General features: G+C 36.2%; 1 protein-coding gene across 1 annotated transcript in view; it reads right to left on the bottom strand.

Annotated features, from left to right (window-relative positions):
- Positions 1-16,793, bottom strand: part of LOC149786152 (protein CIP2A homolog L-like) — a 115,598-nt gene extending 98,805 nt beyond the window's left edge. Inside the window, exons 1-4 of the mRNA XM_089976505.1 lie at positions 16,572-16,793; positions 12,616-12,737; positions 11,264-11,423; positions 6,297-6,406 (exon numbers count right to left, since the gene is read on the bottom strand). Coding sequence (XP_089832631.1) covers positions 6,297-6,406; positions 11,264-11,423; positions 12,616-12,737; positions 16,572-16,581 — 402 coding nt within the window. The 5' untranslated portion in view covers positions 16,582-16,793. The remainder of the gene's footprint in view (positions 1-6,296; positions 6,407-11,263; positions 11,424-12,615; positions 12,738-16,571) is intronic.
- Positions 16,794-18,641: the final 1,848 nt, after the last annotated feature.

The raw sequence follows: 18,641 nt of genomic DNA, 5'->3' as shown, positions 1-18,641 counted from the left end.
TGCATTCGTCAGATTAAATTATGATCATTTCTCTTTCTCTCATTTATAATTGTCAATAATTGTTGCATATTTAAGATTTATGATAACTCAGTGGAAAATGATAGTGCTGTGTCTTTACTGTAATTTTATTCAATATTAAGTGATCAATCAGTAGGGATTTACTCTAACAAACTTATTTCAAAGGCTGTTGTTACTATGAAAAACCAGCTAACAAGAAATTGATTGGCCTTTTGTTTGCTTGATTTATTTTCACTTATCCTTTCTTCTGTGTCATTGGTTTTATTTGAAACAAAGCAGCAATGGTATATATTGGTATAGTAATGTGGACATTGTGTCTGATGACTGACAATACTACTTGTGTAATCAGCATTGCTGGTGAAAGAGCTATTTAAAACACAAGTAGGAAGTAATAATGAGCAGTGCTCAGTGTAGTTTGATACCTGTCAAACAAAGACTTTCCAATAGTATGCTTGTTGTGTTAAACAAAGAGTGAGAAATTATTAGATTTTATGGTTGTGAAGTTAAACATAAGAAAAACTACACTTAATATTCATAACTATGATTATCTAAGTGGAATATTTTCCAATTGGTCAAAAATGTTTCATCATCAGTTAGGTCTGGCCTATAGAAGGGTTTCCATTAGGTCTGGTCCAAAGAAGGGGTTTCCATTAGGTCTGACTACAGAAGGGTTTCCATTAAGTCTGGCCTATAGAAGGGTTTCCATTAGATCTGGCAAAGGGAAGGTTTTCCATTAGGTCTGGTCTATAGAAGGAGTTTCCATTAGGTCTGACTACAGAAGGATTTCCATCAATTTTGGCCTATAGAAGGGTTTCCATTAGATCTGGCCTATAGAAGGGTTTCCATTAGATCTGGCATACAGAAGGGTTGCCAGAGGTATGATATATAGAAGGGTTTCTATTAGATCTAGCCTATAGAAGGGTTTCCATTAGATCTGGCATACAGAAGGGTTGCCAGAGGTATGATATATACATCTCAGACATCCTGAAATTCTAATGGCTCTTGTTGTACATTTTGTCACAAAAATATGTTTATGAAATTTAATATAAAAACATTCATAAGAGATATCACAAGCTATGATAAGGAACAACAACTTTGATATACCTAACATTAAATGTTCCAGAAATCATGTCATTTTTTTAGTTCTAGATTTGCTGCTACTTTAGTATTAGTCTTATCCTTCCATGGTTAACTGGCTTCCTTTCAAAAAAATTATTTATAAAACATAATTGTTTTCAGACAGCTATACTACAGAATTTTACCCAACAACAGTATTTTATTCCACTCTACTGTGTTTAAAACTTAATTGACAAGAAGCTGACATACTACCCTGAAGATACAAAATATGCAACAGTCGTTTTGGGTAAAGTTGGATGGTGAGGCTTTATAATAAGTACTAGCAGATGATAAAAGTCAGCTGCTGCTAGTATCTTTTTAAATGTATATTGGGCTTCAAATATTTGTTCTAAAGTTATTATGCGCTGACACTCTGAGACTTAAACCATGTTGTGTGAGAAACTGATGTAATGTCTGCTGTACAGACCCTGTGTTAATCATTCAATCATAGGAATTTTAATAAATCAGGAGATTCGTTTTCACACTTCTGTTGCCTCCTGTTTTGAGGCTTTGGAATGTTTCAAAAATTTGGAAACCATAATAACAAAACACATTTAATCTGTGCCATATCAACTCAGCCATTAAAAACCTTTGACCTACCAGACATGTCCAGCGAATACATGTATTTAAGGATCCCTCTCTCTTTTACACACACACACACTGGGCATGAAGAAACAAATTTAGATATTATCCTTACCCTCCACTACAAAAGTGTCCTAGTTTGAAGTAAAATGTAGTGAGGAGGAAAAATTAATTTTAATGAGTTAATTAACACCTGTTGCTATCGTGTAGCTTACTTTTTTCCAAATGGAAAATTCCCTATTTCCTGTGTCCTGTGTCCATGTTGTGTGAGAAACTGATGTAATGTCTGCTGTACCGACCCTGTGTTAATCATTCAATCATAGGAATTTTAATAAATCAGGAAATGACTTTCTGGAAAGATCTAACATCCAACCCATGACCCTGGCCCTTGAGCACTAGCCCTCATTCTTTTTCAGGATGTAACCTTAAAATTAGTGGGGTGTCATTGCAGGGTGGGAGGAGTAATAATAACAGGTAAGTATTACATCATCAAAATTATTCTCTTTCATTTTACTATCAGTAATACATAATCTGTTCCTACTGTGCATATGAGTTTGCCAGTTTTGGTAGGTTGCTGATGATCCCGCAATCTGGCGAAAGAAAAAGGAAGAAGTACTCACCCTAATGCAGAAATGTAGACTACCACTGGATGGTATCTGCCTGTGCCATTTTTATTCTCTCAGCCGCAAGGAAATATGCATACACTTTCATGAGCTAATGAGTGAAGGCAGGAGGAAAAAGTTTTGTGTGATTGCCAAAACACACCTAAGTTAATTCAAATGAATAAGTTAGGCCCATGAGGTAACATTGGTTCAAACCTCATAGACTTTAATCTTTAAGAATGAAAGGTCCCTCTCTGTATGGGTCTGAATAAGCTCTTTTGATAGTTGTGATAATCCACCTCAAAATGGCAAAAGTTGAAATACCAACTGAGTGCTAAAGGTGAAGGAAAAGATACTACCTGCTCATTCTTCTCCAAACAGAAACCTAAAGTCCTAACTGGTAGTATTATAAGTCTATCCAGTTCTTCCCCAGCACAGATATGACAGAGACTAAGGATCTCAATTGGGAGTTGTTGTTGTTGTTGTTGTAGGGTTTAATGCCATTTTTCAGCACACGATAGGCTATACATGGCGGCCAGTATTGATGGTGGAGGAAGAACCCGGGAAAACCCCGAAAAGAACCACTGACCCACAAGAAGCTACTGGCAAGCTCTCTCACATACCCACATTGGCTGAATCCGAGACTCGAACCCACGCAGACAGAGAGGTGAGATGTCAGTGATCCGTAATGAAGAACGCTTTAGACCACTCAGGGCCCTTCAATTGGGGGTAAAGCAAATTATGGAAGCTGTTGTTTTGGTTTTCTTTAATCAGAAACCAGGATGGCAATGGAGAGAAACCAACTCAAAACCCTTGCTCACTGGAAAGAGCATGAAGTTCGCTCATTCATCTTGCAGACCTAAGGAGAGCAAGAAAACTGTCTTTAGAGTAAGGTTCTTGAAAAAAGTTTTGCCCAAATTTTTCACTTGGGTTTTTAGTTAAAGATCAAAAAACACAAGAGATCTGTTCTAGCCATTGGAAAGCAAGAAACTAGTATTTGAAGCTAAAATATCTGATCAGGTCAGCTATGTGAGAGTCTGCACCTAAGTCACATCTTCCAAAACCGAAAGTGTACTGGATAGGGCTGCCCAATAGCCCCTGACAGCAAAAACCAAGCATTGTCTCTCTTCCAAAAGAATTTTGTTGTTGTTTTTGTTGTAGGATTTAATGCCATTTTTCAGTACTAGAAAGGCTAAACATGGCGGCCTGTATAAATGGTGCAAGAAGAACCTGGGAAAATCCCAGAAAGAACCACTGACCCTCCATGAAGCTACTTGCAAGCTTTCTAATGTACCCTCATTGGCCGAGCCCAAGACTCGAACCCATGCAGACAGAGGTGAGATGGCAGTGATCCATAACAGTGAGAGCTTTAGACCACTCAGCCACCTTCCAAAAGGATGAGAAGAAATTAAGCCATTGCTCTCAGGGAGGGACAGCAAAGGATTAACTGTGTTTCCTAATGCACCAATTGCAAAAAGATTCTTCATTTGGATTCTTATTGCCTTCTTGACTTATACTGTGTACTCAATCTTGAAAAGTTCCTCCTGTAAAAAACTGATTGAGGAAAGAGTGAGAACTAGTCAAAACTTCCTCCTCTCTTATTTGTGGAAAGGTATGTGGAAAATCCAGGAATAGAAGGCCAGAGACTGGTCACTGAACACACTCTTTATGGCACACTTCTGGAAATTGGAGTGTACATCTTCCTTTAATCACACCAGATTTAACTGGTGGAATCACAGTGGGGATCTTACTAAAGGAGGAAGATCTCGTAACTGAAGTCACAACCTCCTTTTACTGCCGAGAATCACCCATCATCCACGATACCAGAAATAACCTCTGAAGAAGGGTTTAGCCTGGCACCTACGGGAAATGACACTAAAGGAACACAGTGCAAGAGAGTGAGAGAGTCAATAGGGCTGTACCCACACTTTTCTTTAGGAAAGGGATAAAAGCCAACAAACTTCCTCCCTGAGCCTTTGCTGTGTGCCCTTCTACAACCCAACTTCCTAAATTGGGGTTGTAATTTGGACTGGAGCTGCATGGCTTTCAAGAATTTCACTGATGGATGATTACACTTCTTGGCCAGTTTCAAATGGCCAGGAATCAATGCGAGGGACCATCTGTCCTTTTACAATCTGCACAAGCTAGGTGGGGTAAGTATCCCAGAGGGGGCTTCCTCGTTCCCACACCACCTCATACTCTGCTAAGGCATTGCTGCAAGAGAAAAACTACGAAAAACACGAATAAAAACTTCTATGAAGTATAGCAATGAGTATTGGTGTGGAACTATATCAACACAATTTAAACAGTATGATCTAACCTTAACAGGTGTTGACTCTATTACACGAATTAAAAACAACCACAAAAATGATGTTAAACTATAATAAAATTACCAATGCTTACTCTAAATACTTGATTTAAACTACCACATGATGTTTTAAACAAAATACTTGTTATAAGTATTGGAGACTGAAATTAGCACATTAAAAAAAACATTTTCGGGACAATAAAGTCAAAATTGTCAGTATCAGCCACCCACAGGGAAAAGGCAAAACTGGCCTCTTTACTTATGTTCTGTGTCACCCAAGAACTGATACTTCACTGCGTGACAAATATTAAATACCGAATAACCCCTGACCCTAATGAAAAGGGATGCAATTCCTGTCTCTTCTTAAAGACAAACTGTTTTTTCAGCAATACCTTTAATTCACAGGCAAATAGATTAAGATATCAAACTGTAATAATCAAAATGTCACAAAAGCGACTACCATTTCTGCTGTGATAACACAACTACTTTACTCACCATCCAACAAATGAACTGCTTCAACCCTCTACCCTAATTACAAAACTGCTTCATTTTCAAATTTAGTGTCATTAAATCTTTGAGCTATACTGTCGAGGTGACTAAAGTAGGAAGCACAAGCAAGATATGAAATGTCTGCACATCAATTTACATGATATTCCTTTATCTGAACTATGCCATCCTCGTTAAGCAAATATTTAGCTTGCACTGACTTAGCAGTCATGGTAGATACATGCCTGTGACTGTTAATGACAAGGAGAACCATTGTTTGCTTAAGAAACACCTGTCCACTGACTATGAAGGCAGATGACCATTAAATACAGGACATTATGTATGAAATTTGCCAGGAGAAATCAGGATGGTTGTTGTGAACAGGTGACCAATGTGTAAAAGAGACCATTAGGATAGGTTTTTACTGCAATAATATTAAAGAATAATATCATACACTGAACCAACTGTTAAGACTGAAAGACATTTTAACACTTAATACACATAACTGAATGTAAGGACTAGTGTGCTACCGCCTTCCAGAGAGTAAAATTAACAGAAGTCCAATTGAATGGAATATGAATTCCAATATTTCATTACAGTATTAAAACAACACAACAATCAAGATGAGACCTCAGACCAAATCGGCAAAGATAGGGATAACTTAATACATACCCTAACTAGAACAGGAATAAAATAATTCTCAATCATAATAAATACCACAAAGACACTCCAGGGGTGGGTGTGGGTGGAAGGTTGTTAGTTTACCTAAATGCAACAATACTGAAAGAACAAAACCAAAATATGTCAATAACTCCACACACACAGAGAGACCTTCTTCTGAATGAGAACAATACTTGATATTGGGGTAATTTCACACTGTGAAAATGATGCATGCAATGAAAATGCTCAAGTCATGATGTATGACAGGATATTATTGTTTGATGAAGGTTAATCTAAACTATAGTAATAATGGTATCAAATGAAAAGAACGAGAGCTAGTGTACACAGGCTAGGGTCACCAGTTCAACTTTAGATCTTTCCAAAAATCACCATGTGGGACAATGAACTTTTCATCATACATTGGTGGGCATTATCCATCCAGAAAAGAGTAAGATACTATAAAATAGCAACAGTTTATTTGAAGAAATATTGCAGAATCTTTGAATTCACTTAAAAACTAATACCTCCTCTGTAAGCGTGTCTTCAGCAGCACCATGATGAATGACGAGTTTGGCCAGAGCCGGGGTCAACTGAAAGTCTTCATGAAGACGGTGCCGAATATCACTTTCTACAACTGAGAACAAGAAAATTCATCATACAACATTCACATAATTTCCCTTTAAACAAAACTCTGAAAGAAGACAGAGTAATAGATTTGTTTTAACCCTATACAAAAAGTTGACTACATTTAGTTATTTGAGTTCATCTCAGACAAATTACATGATATCAGGCACATAAGATTCTGAAACCAAGGATTGCTAAAAACTCTTTGTTAAGTTCTAAAAAAGTACCATATATTTTCTTATCTTAAAAAGAAATGGCATAAAATTTCTATACGAATTGTAATGGGTGGAGATGTAACAATAATTTCAACAACATTTATCAGGAATATTAGTGTCACTCTAAAGATTGGCGATGATTAAATGATGCTGTACATAAGACACATCTGTGGTTCATTCTGATGTGTAGCAGTCCACAGCTATCTAGCAGCACAGTTTATCGTAAAGAGAACTTTCTTGGATACACCATTTACACACTACGGCAAGTATAGATCATCATCGCTGTTTACATGGGAGTCTAGGCATTTTTAACTTCAAATCATAAGTATCACAATATGGATCGTATTGGCCATTGATGGCAATACATACCCGCTACTAAAAATATGCCTTTAATGGTGAAGGGACTGAAATATTGAGCTGGACAGGTGGGTTGGCATAAGGTGACTAATTTTTAATATGTAATAATGACCTGCTACTATCACATCACTACCCTATTCCAGGACGCTATGTCCCTAGTCCAAGCTACATATTCCTTCCTCCAATTAGTGATTTGTGGCCAGAATTGAAGCAAACAGGAACTTAGTTTGATTCCTAAGTCATATCTAACACATGGAATATCCTCCTCTCTTAACTTGGACAGAGACCAATGGATATCAGAATGGGGTGGGTGGAAAGGATCTTTGCACCAAAACTATATTTTAATATATTACCTGCTACTACGTCACTGCTTAATTTACCAGCTAGAAAGGAGGATGATAACTGACAAATAAACTGGTAGAAAAATAGTACTTACATTTATAGTAGCAGCATTCTCTACTGAAAGCAGTGAGATAGTTTGGCCACTGTTATGAGGACTGCTCTTGTGGCCTAGCAGTTAGTGCATCCACCTCAGATGTGGGAGGTTGTGGGTTCAAACCCGGGTCGAGTCGTACCAAAGACATATAAAAATACTACTAACAACTGCCTCACTAGGCACTCAGCATTAAGAGGTTAGTGTTAATACTTGTCAGCCTGGTGTCAGGATAATGTGATTGGGTCTACATGTCTGAGGCATGATGCCCAAGTGCTAGATGTCACTATAAACTGTCACACTGCAGACATCGTAGGAATATGACTTAATTTTTTTAAAAGCTACATTAAAATTCCAAATCACACACACACACACTGTTATGACTGGGCTAAAAGAGAAAGTGCACCAAAAAGTAAATGTAAAATGATGCAAAAGTTGTGGGAGGCTGCCAGAAGGCTGGTATCATATATTCATCCAAGAAGTGCTGATTATAGAAGGCTCAAGATGAAACAATAACTCCAGCCTCATGGGCTTTAATTCTCATGAAAGAAGGCTCTCTTGATTGTGAGAACAATCCACATGGAAATAGTGGTTGCTGAAATATCAGACAAATCCCTGAGAGGGAAAATGAGATAATTCCATCCTTTCTGTCTCCTTTCAGTGAAGCCATAAACTCTAAATGGGTAAAGAAATTCATCTTGATCATCTCTTGCACAGATGTGACTGACACTGGGGATCTCAATAAGCTACCAAGGTTAGCTCATTTTTGGCAAAGAGAAACTGAATCATAGTTATCATTGAACAGTAAACAAGCCTTTTCCATTGACAAGGCATAAATTTCACTCCTCTTTGTCAATAATATGGACAGCAGGAAGACTGCCTTAAGGATAAGCTTCATAAAGGATTTGTGGATTACTGTGTAGAAGATAATTGTTTTCTGCAACAGGAGGTCTCACCGCTGTGGTAATCTCTGCTAGTCCATCGACAGATCAAAGAGATTGTTGAACATAACCACTGAGACCACAGGAGAACTATCAGGATGAGCTGAAATGTGGAGGTCCTAAAGCACTGAAAAAGAGATCATCTGGGAAGGTTACACAGCAAATAAATCTTCTATTGGTCTCTCCCCAAGTCTAAAAAGTGCCTCCACTACTAATTTGTATCAAAACCATTCCACAAGGATGGCCCCAAATGGACAGGCTGTCCACCAGGATATTTCTCTTGTCTGGAATGTGGCAGACCATGAGAATGATCTCCAAACAAACTTCCAGACTTGCACAGAATGAGAAGAAGCACAAGTAACTACACTACAACCGACATGTCATGTAAGATGGCCATAATGCAGGTTGTTGATACAACCATGTCGAGCTAGAAATGTTGTATTTCTAGACTGTTGATAGGAAAAGTCAATTCCTCCAAAGTCAATAGTCACTTCAGAAATACTCCACACCTTAGGCTCCAGGTGAATACCCCATCATAAAATCTGATGCTTCAATATACAGAAAGGAGTGAGGTTCCAGGAGGTTAATTGGAACTCCAGTCAGAAACTGGTTTTGGACTAGCCACCAACAGTGGTGGTGATGACAAATGTGACCAGGAGGGAATGGAACAGACAGCAGGTCATTGTGTGGTCTCCCGTTTGCTATAAACAGGAACTAAAGGGGATACAAAAGCAGTCTCTAGGAGAATTAAATCCAAAGCAGAGTGGACATGAAGTAAAGACAAGCAGAGAATGAAGTCTTGTCAACAAGACCAATTATGAGGGGCAAAATTTTAACAATCCTGTCTGGGGGAACCTCAATCTAAATTTATGGTAAAGAAATTCATCTGCATGTACACAAAAACCCGTGAAGCGATAAGATCTGCCTTCTCTAAATTGGGATCAGACCCACATGAGTAATAGTCAACCAAGAGAGGGACAATCCTTCAGAAGAGTATCTCTGATGACTTTGTACATCAACCAGTTGTCAAAATACTGGAGGATGGGAACTCCTAAGGATTTTAAGAAGAGCCACTACACCCCTCACCCTGTGGACAGAACCAAGGTAGAATGGAAGAGAGATATCCTGCAGAAGAGGGTGCAATTTGTGTCTTATGTCTGAATATTTACTCCCTTTGCCCCTACAACCAAATCACCAAAACATGATGAGGGTCCACTGACCAATCAGGTTGTGAGTGCTTCTTAGCCAGTTTAGATGGGCCTGGATTCATGCCTTGGACAAGTGTTATTGATCCCTGAAGTGTTGTCATGCAGGACAGTCCTTAAAAGGTTCTTGCTGGGGAAAAAATTACTATGGCACCACTTTGGTCAACAAGGTACAAAACCCCTTCAGAAACAATGAAAATGGACCAAGATACCACACAAAAAAAACAAGGACTTTGGAGAAGATACACAAAAAGTCAGACATTAAAAAAAGCCAAAAGAAAATAGCAAGGACAAATTTCAGCAAGAATTCGGACACACATGTATGTGCATAAGAGTCCAAGGAAAATGAGGAAGATATTCCATGCCCTGGATATAATTAAGGAAGCAGACTGGATTTATGTTCTGTTAATTTCTGGCCTCCAATTTACTCGCAGATGGAAATATATAGCTTGAAGTGGGGACTTAACATCCTAGAAAAGAGTGGCAATGTAGCAGTAGCAGGCACTGTTAGTAAAATGCATGTGCTTTCAGTTGATTTAATATAGAACATGTATTCTTAAAAAAAGATATACTTAGGTCAAAAAAAATTAAATTATCCAAATTCCAGATCTTCAAATGTACTGATCTGCCAACAGTCCTAATGAAGCACAACGGCACTGTCCAGAAATCCTTTGAATAAATTCACAATAGCCACAGAAAAATATTTTAGCACAATGAGCACTTTATAATTCCAATGAAAATGTCTCTTCTCTATACACAACATTAAACTCATCTGCATACTGATGTTACAACAAGAACACAATAAATAAGAATACTAAATAGGAATGAATTAATTGCTAAGTTCTCTCCTTATATACACCTCCAAGTATCTATTATGACCATATGTCTAAATATACCCCAAGTGACAGACCTTAATCAACCTATTATTTCACAATACCTACTCATTTGACAAATGTTGTAAAATAACCCACCTGACCAACCCATCAATTGGGAAATAACTTAATTCTTCCAAGAATCCACCTGACCTCATTAGTCGATGAGAAATTACACTAAACGTCTTAACAGATTCAATATATAGGTTGAATTTCACTTGTAAATACATATTTATAGCTCAATACCTTTAATATAGAATCTACACCTATGGTCAAAAACTTTGCTATGTTATATCATGTTTAAAGATAATGACTACAATTTACAATCATGAACAAAAGTTACAATATTGACACAGCCATGTACCAAAGATTACACAAAAAATATTAACATACATAATAATATCTCTCTCTACTCACATACACACACAACAGCTATGTGAAAAAATTCAATGTGATGAATCAAATATCTAGTATAAATATCATATACATGGTTACTGCTGTGTCAATCTAGACTGAAGGACACATAGCGTCTAGTTAGCAAGCTGTCATTATTCATTGCATACAATGATTTACCAGTACCTACACACACACACACACACACACAGATACACACAGACACACGCTCAAACATCAAATATATATGACAAAAGTTGCTGAATAAAATTTATTACAGCAATCTTGGTTCAAGCACAGTTATTTACTACATGACAAGAGAATACTGGAAAACTAGATTTTCAAATATGGTTCCCAAGGGACATGTTTAAAAGTTTTCTATTTATTATATTATAAAGGCAGTCTAGCCAACATTGGTGTTGCCAGGTAAAGGTAGCATACAATGACTTACCAAGATTACTAAGAAGCAGAATGCACTTGAGGATAAGGGATGGTTTACTGTTTGGATCACCAATAATATCCACTAGAATGGTCAGACACTCTGATGGCAGGATCTCACTGGGACTGAAGATGGACAGACTCGACCCTCTGTTTGTCTTGTTTATCAGGACCTACAGAAGGTATGTGAAATGCTCAATTTTCCATACAATAAATATTTTACATGATATGTAAAGCAGGAAATAGTTTGCTATAATGACGAATTTATTTGATCGCAAAATACAGTCTCAGAAGGAAAACCTATCAGTGATCATGTTTATCAGTTAACTGATCAAATTTGCCTCCGCAGCACCAAATTCCTTGATATGGTTTGATCTTTTTAATTTCATCTTTCCATGGTTGGCATGTGATTCTAGCAAATGTAGGTAAAGTAAATAGGTCATCCATCAAGTAATATATACCTAGCAACTGTATCAGTAACAGAACACCTGTCTTCATCCATCAAGTAATGTATACCTAGCTAATGGATCAGTAACAGAACACCTGTCTTCATCCATCAAGTAACATATACATAGCTAATGGATAAGTAACAGAACATCTGTCTTCATCCATCAAGTAACATATACCTAGCTAATGGATCAGTAACAGAACACCTGTCTTCGTCCATCAAGTAACATATACCTAGCTAATGGATCAGTAACAGAACACCTGTCTTCATCCATCAAGTAATGTATACCTAGCTAATGGATCAGTAACAGAACACCTGTCTTCATCCATCATGTAACATATACCTAGCTAATGGATCAGTAACAGAACACCTGTCTTCATCCATCAAGTAATGTATACCTAGCTAATGGATCAGTAACAGAACACCTGTCTTCATCCATCATGTAACATATACCTAGCTAATGGATCAGTAACAGAACACCTGTCTTCATCCATCAAGTAATGTATACCTAGCTAATGGATCAGTAACAGAACACCTGTCTTCATCCATCATGTAACATATACCTAGCTAATGGATCAGTAACAGAACACCTGTCTTCATCCATCAAGTAATGTATACCTAGCTAATGGATCAGTAACAGAACACCTGTCTTCGTCCATCAAGTAACATATACCTAGCTAATGGATCAGTAACAGAACACCTGTCTTCATCCATCAAGTAATGTACACTTAATAAATGGATCAGTGACAAATCACCTGTCTTCATCCATCATGCAGAGTAATCACCTTTATTCGTTCATCTAGAAAAAAATCATTTTCAAACAGCCTTAACTCATATATTATTATGGCCAATTTTTCAACCAATAATTGACATGCAACACTGATGTTGTCAGCTGATCTCTGCCCAAAGACACTTACATCAAGTTGAGTCTGAAGATAGAGAAGACTGCGTTCTATGGGGTTACTAGTATACTGCCTGTATGCTGAACTGAATACATTTAGGTCTGTGTCCATCTTCTTCTCCACATTCCAAGCAATGCCTGAAAAACACAACCAGTGATACTAGTTTATTTTCTTTGCACTTGGAGCTGTAATAATTAATTACTAAACACAATTCAAATAATTTTTTGTATGTCTTATAGTGGACAGTCCAAATTAAAGCACAAATATAACCAAGACAAAAAGATATTCCCTACATATTTCAAACTGTTACATATTTCATTTTGGGTATTGCCTTGGTGACAGTGATTATCTTTGAATAATTCACAGATATCTCAGAAACACTTAATCCCACATATTTGGATGCAAATTATTTTATCTGGGACACAGTAAATAACTTAAGCAGGAGTCCTCTGTACACATGCAATTGCTGGACCGCAAATTCAAGGGTCTGCCAGTCCTGCTTCAACCACTTGCTGAGTGGGAAAATGTGTTGACCAACTGATCATTTTAGTTGTGCTGATATTTACAATAAGAAAATTAAGTGGCTGAAAGACCCCCAGATGTATATGCTGTCACTGTAGATGACATCAGAAGAACATGACCCAATAGCTTGGCGGCAAGTTCAAAGACTTGACTAGCTGCTGAATGGTGGGAAAATGTGCTATTAATGTCTGAATTCTGAGGCAGAAAGACCCAGTGATGTACATGTGTATACGAGTATATCAAATGAACAACTTTAGGTTTCATTATTGTGTTCATTTCAAAGTGTAGCTGAAACTTATTCAGTGCATGTAACCTCAAAATCAAGACATGTTGAGAGTTAGACAATATGCTGTTTGCAAATTTGGGTAAGTGTTTTGGGGTTAAACTGCAAATTGATGAAGATTGTAATGAGATTCAGCACCATGCTAAAGTTGCTAGAACTGATAGTTTGCATGGAACACTTAAGAAAGTGTGTGATGCTTAGTGCTTGGAATAAGACATTTCCTTGGCCTGTCATAATTCACTCTCACTCTAATGGTCAAACAAGAGCTATATGTCAGTGGTGCACAAAAGTTAGAAAATCAAATTCAATGGCAGCCACTGTTTCTTCTCGCCTGGAAATTAGCCACTTCAGGTATGCCAAATATGCATATAGTAGGCATGTGCAACTTTTGCTGGTTGGACTCCTGATTTTCCCAAAATAGGAGTCCTGGACTCCTACTTTTAAAATCCTAGCGAGACCTTTGATTCACAGAGAACATGTGCTGGCATTGTGTACCTAAAGTACACATCAAAGTAAAAAGATAACACCAAAATCATATCAATATATCTTTCATTCTTATTTAAAACTTGTACAACTCTATTGTCTTAAAATAAGTAATAGAAAAGAGTGAGACGCAACAAGCCTTGTAAAATTCAACAAATAATTTAAAATACAAAGCGAAAAGGTCAAAGAATTTATGGCATTGTAAATTGAAGCCCAAATATTCCTAGAATTACTAAAACAAGTCCCAGTGAATAAAGTTTTGAATAAACTTTGTGGTATTCAAAAATAAATCCAGAAAGTGTTGATGTGCCTGAGATGGCAATTGTCATTTCATCAGAACAAGAAATACATAAACTGAAACTTTGCTGTTGTTTCTATGTTACTTCCTTTGTATTTGTCTGATTTCTGTATGTTTTAACTCACAGTGATATCGTGAACATGAAAACAGCTACTACACTGCAGGAATAAAATGAACTGTTTTTGACAGACATGTAGCATGATGTCCCACCCAGTCACATTATCCTGACAACAGGCTGACCAGTCCTAACACTAGCCTCTTAATGCTGAGCGCTGAACGAGGCAGCTGTCAGTACCATTTTTGTAAGTCTTTGGTATGACTCATCTGGGGATCAAACCCATGACCTCCCGCATCCGAGGCAGATGCTCTAACCACTTTCCACCGGAGCGGTATAAAACCTACATGTTAGTAAAGTAAAGGCTATATATCAATGGAAAAAAGATCATAATAGGAACATAATTAAGGGATAATACAATCTGAAATATACATTACCCTGTAAAATAAGGTAGGCCTCAAGTACAAAATAGTGTGACAGAGACCAAACATAGAATGTCCTACTCAGCATTCATTGCACTATCACACCAGTTAAGCTGATATAAACTTTGCCATCAGAGTTGGATTCTTGCAACTGCAATTTCACAAAATATCAACTGTTTGAATTTCATAATTTCCTCCATACAAGTACAAACATAATCACCACCACTACCAACACAATCATCATTCTTTTAAACTGCAGCCAGCATAATTTCACACTGACGAATAGACCTATATACTGTATATCAAATTTTCCATCCTACTATTATTATATAAATTTTTGTCCTTATATTTAAATGCTTTCATGTAATGCATAGATTTGTAACTTTAAGAAGAAGTATAATTGAAATGTTATGGTTTACAGATAAGTTTGAAATCTGCTTTACTCATACAATTTTTAAGGCAGGAACAGTTTATGAGAAAAAATATGGGCAGGTATCAATTAGAGAGGGAGCGGTAAATGTGACAATTGTGACATTTACAATAACAGCTATTAAATGACCATCACCGTGGGTACAAAATGACCATCACCTCAGGTATAAAAATGACCATTGCCTTGGATATGACAAGAAAATCATCTTGGGTATGAAACAATTTCTAATTGGTATGAAATGACTTGGGAATGGAATGACCATGAGCCAAAAAATGTTACTACTTGTACCAATTACAGGGTCTATTTTAAAACTGAAATTTAAGGTGACCTTTCCTCAGTATTAAAAAAAAGAGGTAATTTTCTAAACACAGCAGGTATTTTATGAAACAATAAAGGTAAAACTTGACATTTAATGCACCATTTTTATGAATTCTAAAATCGTTGTTGCAATAAGATAATATTATTGCCTTTCATCCAGCAAAAGGACAATGACAATGACAACAGTTATTAATTATCTATCATAAAATATCTACATTCAAAACTTGCTTGCTCTCTCACTCTCAAATATCATCCACCCATCCTTTACACTTTAATAACCCCATATAAATGTTTGAATTGAACTTCAGTGTCTTCACAAAATTTCTGATAATCTGATGTAAATTCCACATTTGTATGCCCAAAAACAGACCTTGTACAGATGGATTTGTCGTCACAGAAGAGGTTATTATTTTTTGTCTCCTATACAAAGACTGACCCTTGTAATGCAAATAATGAAATGGTCAACATTTAAATAAACACTATGATTTTGACAGGGAACTATACTTTATTAATCCCCATGAGCACATTAAATTTAAATGATTTAAAACAATAGGTTACAATTGGCTCTGCAGAATAAAGCCATAAACTACGTAACTACATCAAAGATAAAGACCGATTTGGGATCACTTCAAGTTACCCACATGCAGAGTCCTATACAGCTATCCACAGCTAGAATAGTTAATAACAGAAGCTATGGAGTATGCTTTATTTTCATTTCTGAGATGTGGTCTTGCACAACAATTTTGTAACAATTTGCTTAAGTAGCCAAAGACACATAAGCATTGCCGTGTCTTGCAGTCTGATGTTTCTATCATGTGGGCACAGGCACTTGATTAAGAGGGAAACTGTTGACTGGTGACTGACACTTTAGTTTTTAGTCCTGCAATGTAAGACGTATGACGTTATCTATGTTTTAGTTCGACCATCATCCCCCAAAACAAAAATATCGGGTGATGTGTCTTATGTTGTAGGACTAATTAGTTTCCACTTGAATCAACTGCCTGTGTATGTGGGTGGGTGTACGACACTGCAAATACTCCATATATATTTGTCAAGAAGCAGATACATTAAAATCTTGAAATGGTGCCGTTCAGTTTCTTTACATAACAAAAGTAGCTCGCAGTTTCTAAGTTGGTGAATCATATCATACAAAAACTTGCCTGAGAACATATGTAAGTTACTTAACGTTGCCAGGGACACTTGCCGCGGTAGGGATTCAAATCAAAGTCTCGTAAAGAAGATTTTTCGCTGTTATACAAATTCTTTGCACTTAAATTCAAAAGTAACAGTTCGAAATAAATTGTATCTGTTCTGATTTCTTTGAATACACTACTATTTGAAGCAGATAAAGAAAAAGTACAATTTTTATTATTATTTTTAAATATGGGGGTTGTTGACAGGCACACGAAACATAGTCTCCTTTTCCAATTTTAGGATGGGACTTTAAAACACAGTCTAACACAGTAACTAATTTGACTGGAATAAGGATATATTTTTTTTACCCGGAATAAGGATATTTATCGAAACAATTACCGGAATAAAAAAAGTAATTACCGATATAATTGAGTAATGCCAACAAAAAAATAATTGTACATATTTGTAACAAAATTTAAGATTTATTTGAAAATAAAAAATTTGCAGTAAATTTTTTTAAAGATTTCAAATTCGAAGCGCTGTTCCAGAAAGCAGTTTCATGACCGGTTTGTGGGATTCCTTGTTAGAGACACCAAAATGCCAATGCTCAGACAAAGAAGACAACATCCTCCAAAGTCATGGACAAAATTTAACATGTTCACCAACCCAATGACAAGTTTCACTTCACCATTGGACATGCCTACATTAAAATGACCTGAAGTTGACCTCTTCCAAAGATTGGGGATATTGGATATACGTGAGCTTATACTGAACATGAATAACTTAAAGAAAAATGTAAACAAGCATACAATATTCAAATGCACACACACACACACAGAGCTAACCTGTAAAGTGGGCAACTGATTGCACTTTAGGTAAACTAAATATATACAGTATCTTCAAACACAATATTCTTTTGATAGAGCATTCTACATAAAATAAGGTAACTTTTAAGGACTTAGATAAATACCAGATTTGTTTGCCAAAAACTTACATAAATAAACTGATTTCATATCTATGTCATAAATGATTTTTTCATAAACTAGTACTAATTAACTGAAGAGTGTTCTTCAGTTAAAAATGACTCTGCATACTCTAAACATGTAGGCGTTTCATTAATAGATATTGTGAAACAAAATGCCATTGATCTCATTTTTGCAACAGGTACCTATATTTGTAGCTACAATAATTCCTTTATAGTTTGAGGTGAGAGTTTTGAAAATATTAACAAAGTTCGAATGAAAGCAAGTATTGGTTGAATGTTGTGAAATGACTTACACAAACATAGTCGGCTATCCAGTGCATTAGTGGAAAATAAATATTTTCTGTGTGTTTTAATGAAGGCAAATAAGGACATAAACACTTCTTCTACAATGTGTACTTATGATAAACATAACTTTTCTGTATGCATCGTCATAAGTTATATAAATTCATTAAAAGTATGTTTCGTGATTTAATATTCATTAAAAGTATGTTTCGTGATTTAATATTTTGTCAGTTATCACAGCGGTGTGCACAAACATCAGAGAAAATCAACACAGGATGGTATCTGATGAATAACATCATAATATAATTAGTAAATCATGAAATACATAATTTTTTTATTACGATAAAATAAGATTATAATCATGTTCTATTCTCAGCTCCCCCATCCACCCCCCAAAAGAAACTCATGTGCCGAATGCAAGCAATAGAAGAATGCATTCGAAAGTGCCAAAATTCTAAAAGTAATATGCAGTCTTAGCTCGAATATTTATACATACATACATACATACATACATGCATGCATGCATGCATACATGTATACATGCATACATACATACATACATACATACATACATACATACATACATACATACATACATACATACATATATTAGAACAGCTCACACTGAGATATGAGAACCTTAAATCTAATATTTAATTGCTTACATTCTTTCCATTTGATCAATGCATATAGATATAGGGTCATTAATTAATGCAGCATTACATTTTATATGCAGCTAATATAATTTACATTCTTTCGTATAAAGTGAATTACCAATGCACCTTTTGAAGTTAAAGCATGCTAAGAAACAGAATTTATACCAACATTT

Source organism: Sinohyriopsis cumingii, chromosome 12 (assembly GCF_028554795.1).
Source record: "Sinohyriopsis cumingii isolate HCF-2022 chromosome 12, ASM2855479v2, whole genome shotgun sequence".
Taxonomy (NCBI): Eukaryota; Metazoa; Mollusca; class Bivalvia; order Unionida; family Unionidae; genus Sinohyriopsis; species Sinohyriopsis cumingii.
Note: the sequence above shows the minus strand (reverse complement) of the source record. Positions and strands in the feature narration are given on the sequence as shown.